The 8,624-nt window shown below is 51.2% G+C and overlaps 1 protein-coding gene across 4 annotated transcripts; it reads left to right on the top strand.

The window, feature by feature from the left end:
- The first annotated feature begins 372 nt into the window (after window positions 1–372).
- On the top strand, window positions 373–8,426 carry LOC308487546 (low affinity immunoglobulin gamma Fc region receptor II-a-like). 4 transcript variants are annotated; one of them, XM_081025928.1, is made up of 6 exons: window positions 373–518; window positions 1,752–1,876; window positions 2,255–2,275; window positions 2,596–2,850; window positions 4,503–4,757; window positions 6,364–8,426. In XM_081025928.1, exons 2-6 carry the CDS (start codon window positions 1,810–1,812, stop codon window positions 6,534–6,536), a joined length of 771 nt encoding a protein of 256 aa, XP_080882054.1. In that variant the 5' UTR covers window positions 373–518; window positions 1,752–1,809; the 3' UTR covers window positions 6,537–8,426. The 4 variants fall into 4 exon arrangements, with proteins under 4 accessions (XP_080882054.1, XP_080882053.1, XP_080882055.1 ...); XM_081025927.1 differs by having other exon boundaries at window positions 401–518; window positions 2,593–2,850; XM_081025929.1 differs by lacking the exon at window positions 373–518 and having other exon boundaries at window positions 1,775–1,876; window positions 2,593–2,850; window positions 6,157–8,426.
- Window positions 8,427–8,624: the final 198 nt, after the last annotated feature.

Here is an 8,624-nt window from a genome sequence, read left to right as displayed (position 1 = left end):
GCTTCCAGAAAAATCCAGAGGTTAAAAATCTTTGGTACCATTCACAAGAATAAAAGCTACTTTTCACTGGACATTTATTAGGTACCAGACAGCGTCCATTTCACGGATGGGGAAACTGGAGTTTGAGAGGTTAAGCACCTTGTCCGAAACCCTGTAGTCTGACTTAACTCTTTTTGTAACTGCCTGAAAAACCCCACGTAACATATAATTTACCACCTTCACCGTTTCACATGTACAGTCAGTAATGTGAAGTCTGTTCACACTGCGGGGTGGGACCCAGGTCTCAAGAAGCCTTCATCTTGAAAAACTGGAGCTCTGCACCCCTCAACACTGCCCTCCCCTGGCAGCCACCATGCTGCTTTCTGTTTCTGTGAGTTCGACTGCTTTAGACCCTTCGTACGCAGTTCCTGCTTTCTGTGACCGGCTTGTCTCACGGAGCAGGATACCCTCCAGGCTCATCCTCGTGGGAGCACATGGCAGGATCTCCTGTTTCAAGGTCCAGGAACATCCCATTCACGGTGTGTGCAGCGCACGCTTTGTTTATCCTTCCATCTGTCAGGGGACATCTGGGCTGCTCCTGCCTGTTGGCTACTGTGAATCGCGCTGCAGTGAACACGAGTGTGCACATATCTGTTGGAGACCTTGCTCCGAATTCTTTTGGGTAAATATCCAGAAGTGGAATTGCTGGATCACATGGCAATGCTGTTTTTAATTTTTTGAGGAACCTCCATACTGACTTCCATAACAACAGCTGTGCCATTTTACACTCCCACCAGCAGTGCATGAGGGGTCCACTTTCTCCACATCTTCGCAAACACTTGTTATTTTGTTTTCTGATAGTGGCCATTCTGACAAGTATGAGGTGTTATCTTGTGGTTTTAATTTATGTTTCCTCTAACAATTAGCGATGCATGTTGGCTGTTTATCTGTCTTCTTTGGAGAAATGTCTGTTCAGGTCTTTTGCCCATTTTAAAAATCAGGTTATTTGTGTTGTTGTTGCTGTTGAGTTGTAGGAATTCTTTATATATTCTGGATGTTAGCCCCGTATCAGATAATGATTTGTAACTGTATTCTCCCATTCTGTAGGTTATATTTTCACTCTGTTGATGAATGTGCAGACCTTGTAAGTTTGATGTCCTTCTGTCTGTGAGTTTTTGCTATGACTTTTAGCCACTGTAACCATTCTGCATGGCTCTCAACCCTGTCATGCTACACAGAATAGCCTTGAAATGACTTTGTGGCTTTCTTAACAAAATTGTTCCTTGCACTTGAGAATTTTCTCTTCTGTTTGGAGGGTTGAGGGAGTTGGCGAGTGTGAAGGGCAAATGAAGGGAGGACACAGTTTTTCGTGTGATGTAGTCAGAGTGTTTCTTGAGTTGAGTGTTTCCCACAGATAACGACTATTTTCTTGTGGTTGATTGCAGATATAACTGGGTCTCTATTGTGTCTGGGACAATACTCATTTAGAACTTGTGCATCCTGGCCAGAGAGGCAGCCCGGGGCATGTCATGGGTGGGCAGTGCATGGGTGGACAAGCCATGACAAGGGCTGCACCCCCAGCTTTGTCACCAGCACAGTAACGCTGGCGAGGGTTTTCACAAGTACGAAACAAGCTGCCGGTGAAAGAGAGTTGGTCTGTAAAGCAGCCTTGTAGTTTGATTTGTTACTGCTGATTCCTTAGCAGAAATGGAATCTGGTGACAGTCGAAAGCTGTGTGAGAGCATGAGACAATTTCCTTCCTCTTTCCTTAGTTCATCTCCTAAACCCCACTGGACCGACGCCCAGCTCTGGGTTAGCTGTGAGGACCAAATGCTGTACAATGTACGTCCTAGAAGCCTGTGGCTGCTTCAACCACTGACTGTTTTGCTACTGCTGGGTGAGTAGGGGTCGCCTGGGACGGGGGTCTCAGCCACTGCGACCCAGCGCAGGGACCAGGAGCAGGCCTGGGCCCTGAAGCTGGGGACGGATTGAAAGTGGAGGGAGAATGCTGAGTTCTTATCGTTCCAGTGGTCCCAAGGTCCAAGTGCAGGTCCTGTCACAGTCTCTGCACAGAACAGGATGTTTACTCTGTAGCCTTGTGGAGATAGGCATGAGAGGAGGCCCTAAGAAAGGGGTCCTCTTATGGGGGATGAACGGGAAACAGGCTTTTGGGATGGGTCCTGGGGAGAGAAGGAAGTCCATCTCACCTCCCCAGCCCTCTGCGCACCCACTTAGCCTGTGTCCTCCTGCGCTGACCGGCTCTCTTCTCTTACAGCTTCCGCAGACAGGGGAGCTGGTGAGTGTGCCCTATGCCCTTGGGCTCATAGCAGCACTGCCTCCTATTGTGACTATCTACTGTGTGGGGAGATCTTTGTTCCACCAAGAACCGGGCTTGTGCTCAGCACGGGTGGTTCCCCACTTTAGTGGTGCTTGGGGTTTGATTTCTGATAAGGTTCCTGCTAGCTCCGCTGATGACCCAAAGACGCAAAGGAAATGAATCTGCTGCAAGCCCACTGATCTTTAGGGGGGTCTACAGTAGGTCCCTGGGAGCTCCTTTGGAAACCCTGCTCCTTCCAAGGTTATTCCCATCCCTTCCTGCCGTCTGCCCCTCAGCAGCTCTCCCGAAGGCGGTGCTCAGCCTCCAGCCCCCGTGGGTCAACCTGCTCCAGGAGGACAACGTGACTCTGAGCTGCCAGGGGCCCCACGCCTCCGGGAACAGCCCCACCCGCTGGTTCCACAACGGGAACCCCATCCCGGCCCAGGTCCAGCCCAGCTACCGCCTCCAGGTGAGCGGCAATGACAGTGGTGACTACAGCTGCCAGACGGACCAGACCAGCCTCAGTGACCCCGTACATCTGGATGTGGTTTCCGGTCAGTGGAGCAAGGCCCCGGGAGGCGTGGGGAGAGAGGAGAGATGCCATCTGCTGGCACGGCCAGGCTGTCGGGAAGGGGTGGCTGTTCGCTGGGAAGCGTGGCTGGGAGCTGTTTGAAGTGGTCGTATCCCTTTTCACCCCCGCACCCCTTTCTGCGTGGGGTGGGGCGGCAGTGCCTTGGTGTACGTTGGGCCGTTTCTCCTCAGTCCTCATTGAGCAAGAAGGTGGTGACAAGGCCACAAACAGGCCGCCGGGTGTGAGAGAAGCAGAAGGAAATCTTTGCTGGGGAAAGCCATCCTGCCCTCTCGCAGTGTGGCCACCCAGGGTGCAGGAGGCCAGAGGGAGCCACGGGGATTCCTGAGATGAGGTCATAGTGGGGGAGGGCGGGGAGGGGCAGAGCAGGGCAGGGGAGGCTCTTTACCTTTTACTCCTGAATGAGGTGAGACTTCGTTAGTGTTAACTAAGGGAGGCCCATGATGTGCCTTAGGTGTTCATGCGTCTCTGAGTGTTCCGTGTAAGAAATTCCCATTTGTGTCCTGAAGTCTCAACAGCAGTTCCTGGCCTTCTGTGTACAAGATATGGTTTTCTTAAATGAGTTTTCATTTAAATAAGATATAATGAATTCTACTATTTATTTTTATAGTAATTAGAGCAATTGGAATTTTTTTCTAGGCAGTTTTTTTGGAACCTTCTTTACAGACTTGTTCTCCAAGGTAGCGGAATTTTGGAATCTGATTACTCTGCCATCAATGAAGGGAGTGGGGATGTTTGTAGGCTGGGCAGGGAATACTGATTTTACATTTAAAAGCTGGTTTTAATGCTGCTCTTATTCAAAGTCACAATTGCATACTGAATTCAAAAGGCCACACATTTTCATTTCTGTTGTGGATGGAAGATTCCATCCAGGGTGGGAGAGCCCTTCATTATGAGGCCCCACTTGTTGCTAATACAGTCAATGGCTGCCACCCTCACTTCCCAAAATTTGTTCAAAAGTTACCATTAAATTAGTAATCTGCAGACCACAAATGCTATATCCATACAAATGGAAGGTTTCAGGTCCTGTTCAGGAGCCTCTGCAGTTCCTGAAATGCAGACACTCTGCTCTCCAGTTAGGGTTTGAATTCCTCCAGCTCGCAGCCCCAGGACTGGGCTCCTTCTCTTCCTGTTTGGAACTTCTGAACACCTCTATGCTCCAGGGGCCCAGACTCACGTAATGCCACGTTGTGCCTGTAAGACAATTGCTCACACCTGCCAGGAAGCACCTTCCAGTCTTCTGCCCACATCCTTCCACATTCTCTGAGCTACCAGGGCCTTGGTATCCAGCTTCAGAAACTGTCCTTTCCTTGGTGTCTTTCCGCGGCTGCAGCCACCTCCTCCCAGGACAAGCACATCCTGAGCACCTACTGTGTGCCAGGAACTACTATGCATGGTATCTCCATGTCCACCTTCACAGATGAGGACAGGAAGGCCCAGGAGAGTCACATGACTTGCCCATGACTACAGAGTTCACGGACGGGCGCCAGAAGAGAGGCCAGGCCCACCTGGTTCCAGACTCAAGCTCTGCCCTCCACACATCACGCCCCAGCCGTCAGGATGGTCTGGGTCTGAGCCGACTCACCTCGCGGGTCCTGTGCTCCCTTTGTCTTTCAGACTGGCTGCTGCTCCAGACCCCTCGCCTGGTGTTCCAGGCCGGGGAGCCCATCGAGCTGAGGTGCCACAGCTGGAGGAACAAGCCTCTGCACAAGATCTCATTCTACCAGAATGGAAAATCCAAGACGTTTTCCTACCAGAATTCCAGCTTCTCCATCCCACAAGCCAACGCCAGCCACAGTGGCGAGTACCACTGCTTGGGAATCATAGGGCGCACACAGCACGTGTCACAGCCTGTGAATATCACCGTCCAAGGTGGGGACCAAGGCAGTTCAAGGAACTCCAGGCCTTGGAGGGTTGGGGGCGGGGATTACTGATGTGTTTAGGTCATCAGTCCCTGCATTCTGTTTGTGAGTGTGTGTGTGTGTGTGTGTGTGTGTGTTAGTTTCAGGTGTACAAAACAATGTGATAGACATTTACACCACTCACAAAGTGATACCCCTCCCCCAACCTGCATTCTCTTTGACCTTAGGGGGACCCTCAAAACCCCGGCTGCCCTGATGCCCTGTGCACATGTAGCCCTGTCCTTGAGCACTCCTATAGAAACAGTGTGATTCTCTCAGAGTTTTAATTCTCAGGGGACAGAGCCAACTCTTCAATCCTCCCCAGTCCGTCTACCAGACATCACCACCTGCCCTCTTTTCCACCTCATTCAGACCACTTCCCTTTGTCACATGCCCATCTGTCTCTATGGTTCTCAGGCTTTCTTGTGTTTCCCCACGGATCCTCTCGGCCTAGGCTCAAGTCTTGGCGTGGGGCAGCCACCTTGGCATGAGATTCTCTCCCCACATCCCGAAATCTAGGCCTCCATCTGTTCTTGAGGAAGTGTAGTGTGAAACCCAGATGCCCTCTCAGGAAGCATGGCGAGCCCCCCCACCCCCCAGCCCCGGCTGAGCAGAGCTGGTGAGTGCAGCACTGCTGTGCTTGGTGGGTGCCCTAGTTCAGGGCTCCCCAGAGGAGGTGCCCGGGCCACATACTTGAGAGGCTTTTCAGAGTGAAGGGCTCTGTGCTCCTCTCAGTGCAGATTTGTTGTCCTCCATTCGTGTTGCTCATTAAAGGTCCAGGAAACCCCGGTGAATAAGATGTTTAAAGACTTTTTAACTGAGTTTTGTAAGGCACTTGCCAAACCTTTTTCTCTATAACTCTGTGGGGAGTAAGAAATGTGCTCTACCCTTCTAGCTTCTTTCCTCTGGTCTAATAATTAAATCGACATGAACTGATTAACAAGAGAAAATGAGCAAATTTAATTATACACGTACGTATGGGACAGACACAAGAGAGTCAGAGACCCTACGGACAGACAGGAAACAGGAGGGATATGGGACATTGTGAGCTAAGGATGAGGTGAGGTGCCTGGGGCTTCACAGGAGAGGAGGTCGCTGCAGGACCATAAGAGCAGACACTCAGAAATGGGAAGTTTGTGCTGCCCTGTGCACAGGTCATAAGACTTATTTCTGGTGACAGCTCTTCCTCTGTGCAAGGCCCCTCATTTAAATTCTTTAAGGGAGAGGTGAGAGTTTCTCGTGAGCCTGTCGGGTCCCATTGCCTTCAGCTCAAATTATCCATGTGCCAAAGTAGCACAGCTCAGGGAGGCCTGGTCTGAGCCCCTTCAACTTCTATTAATACCAGTGTCCCTGTAAACACTTGTGCCCAGGTCCCCCTGGGAGATGCTGAGCGTTGCTTTCTTCGGGAAGGCACAGAGATGAAGACATGCTCTGAAGACTTCACACCTGCTCTTGACCTGGGCTGTAGCCCCTGGCTTGGGTGACGTCACAGAAGCTCCCCACTGGGGGCCTGGCTGTGGATTCCTAATCTGTGCCTCAGCCACTGCCGTTGCCTCACCCTCTGCCTCTCCTCTTAGGTTCGGCAGTTCCATTCTTCCTACTGTGGCAGATGGCATTCTGCCTGGTGATGGGATTCCTGTTTGCAGTGGACACAGGGCTGTACTTCTCTGCGCAGAGAGAACTTCGAAACTCACTGAGGGAGGGGGGAAATGACAAAGTCCCACGGAACAAGAGCCCTCAGGATAAGTGACCCACATCCCGCGACGTAACAGCGGCCGGCCGCAGCACCTTTCCTCCTGCCCTCAGCCCCTCCCTGACAGCCACCTGGGCTACAGAAGAGCCTGTGATCTGCAGAGCCGGCTAACGGAGTTCCTGAGGGAACAGACACAGCGCACCCAGCTGTGCAAGGACGAGTTGTTTATCCACCCTCCAAGGAGGCTCCTCAGATACAAAAACAGCAAATCTTGCGTCCACTTTCAGACTACAGCCAGCATGCTGACCACTTCTTAGTACTCTCCCGCTGCCAGCACCTCGGTCCGAGCCACCACCACCCTCGCTGGGCTGACTGGACAGCCTGCTGACCGGTCCCTACACTCCCCCTTGCGCCCTGCAGTCCAGTCTCAGGACACTGCCCAAGCGGCCGTGCTCAAGTGTGGGTAGAGGCGCTCACCTGTGTCCTTTGCAGGCTCTGCAGGCACCTCGCTGCTTCTGGCCTCATCTGCTGCTGCTCCTTGCTTCCTTGAACACACTAGTTGTACTTCTGCTCAGAGCTCAGGCTATTTCCTGTTTCTGGAATGTTCTTTCTGACAGATGTCATATCATGGTCTTTACTCAAATGTCACCTTGTTACCGCAGACTCAAGGGGTCCACTTGCTTGCGCTTATCCAAACCAAAAGAAAACATGAGCAGGAGTTTGCTGCAGAGAAAGACAGGTTTATTTAAGGAGTTGGCGCCAAGCCCGAGACACAGGTGAGCTATTGCTCAGAGACCTGGCTCCCCCATGGCTCTAGCAGCCAGGTTACACGAGGGAACAATCTTTAACCGTGGTCTTTATGGGAGTGGGGGTCGTGGGCTCCACTAATTGGTCGGGGCCAAAGCAGAGAGCAGTTGGTCATGGCTATGGGTCCTGGTGTCAGTCATGGCCTTGTTCGGTCCAGTTCGCAGGGGATGTGGTTTGTGGGGCTGATGTGCTTTCATGAACCCAGAACTGAAAGAGAACTGAGGCGTAGGTGTTATCTCTGTTTGAGTCAAACCTTATTCTAGTTGGAGGTTTGGTGGTTCTATCTTGGTCATGATTGATAGACCTGAAGCTTTATTCTTAAGTGAATTTGGTGTTGACCCGAACCCAGTGTTCTAAGAGCTTAATGATTAAAAGGAGTGGACATACAGCGTATGTACAGGTAGGAGGGTCTGGGGAAAATGCAGGTTACAGTTCTAGCAGGATGAACAAAGCTGGCTTGGATGAAAGCAGAATGCATGCTACAGAAACGGAGTTCACGTGCGGTTACACCTTATCAGGGAGGCCTCCCTCACCATTCAGTACAGCCCCACTGCCCACCGTCTCCTAAGTCCCCGCTGCTGCTTTCTTTTCTCCGCTGTGCTTATTACTGACTGATGGGTGTTTGTTCACCTGTTTGTTGTCTGACCCCCAGGAGAGCAGGGCCTGCGTCTTGTTCACTACTATGTACGTTGAGTTCAGGTCGGTGTCTGGCACACGGTAAAGAATGCAGTACTATTTGTGGAATGAGTAAATTCTTTGGCCAATTTAGAGAGTTTTAAACCTCGATAATCCTTGGAAATGATGTAGTCTAATTTCCTCATTTTAAAATTCAGGAAGCTGCGGGCCAGGTGGTTGCAATGACTTATTCAAGGGTTTACAAGTAGCTGGTGTCCCCGCCTTCATGTACAGTTTCACAGCACACGTTTGATTCTATAACTTGCTTTTTGTCCTCAGTTTGGGTCATGAGCACCCCTCCAGCTCACAGTGTTTATTTAAGTCAGCACTTTAATGCCTGTTCTGCTTTTCAAGATACTCGAACTAAGTTACTAAACGTGAATGAAGTTGAAGTGTGTGTAGAAAGCAAGCTTCTCTATCCCAGAGCCTCTTTGAATTAACAAGTAAAGCAGTGAATGACACTGGAATGCCCGTGTGATGCTGTGCTTAGTGTCCAGGTACGCAGGTGCCGGCTTTAGGGCTACACCTGGAGCTCTGGGGGTGGGGCAGGTGGGGTTCTGAGGCTGCCCAGGGCTGGGAGAGAAGGTCGGAGGAGCTTTGGCAAGGCAGACCCTCAGCAGGCGGGGCACCTTTCCCTTCTGAGTTGTGACCCTTCTTTTGCAG

Source organism: Rhinolophus hipposideros (assembly GCF_964194185.1).
Source record: "Rhinolophus hipposideros genome assembly, chromosome: 19".
Classification (NCBI taxonomy): Eukaryota; Metazoa; Chordata; class Mammalia; order Chiroptera; family Rhinolophidae; genus Rhinolophus; species Rhinolophus hipposideros.
This window is presented reverse-complemented; position numbering and strand designations above follow the sequence as displayed.

Bases quoted from the DNA above. Each gene is read 5' to 3' on its own strand.
- LOC308487546 (XM_081025926.1), top strand. From the start codon at position 2,451: ATGACCCAAAGACGCAAAGGAAATGAATCTGCTGCAAGCCCACTGATC. The intron at 2,851-4,502 runs GTCAGTGGAGCA...TTTGTCTTTCAG, and splicing joins ACATCTGGATGTGGTTTCCG to ACTGGCTGCTGCTCCAGACC. The intron at 4,758-6,363 runs GTGGGGACCAAG...CTCTCCTCTTAG, and splicing joins TGTGAATATCACCGTCCAAG to GTTCGGCAGTTCCATTCTTC.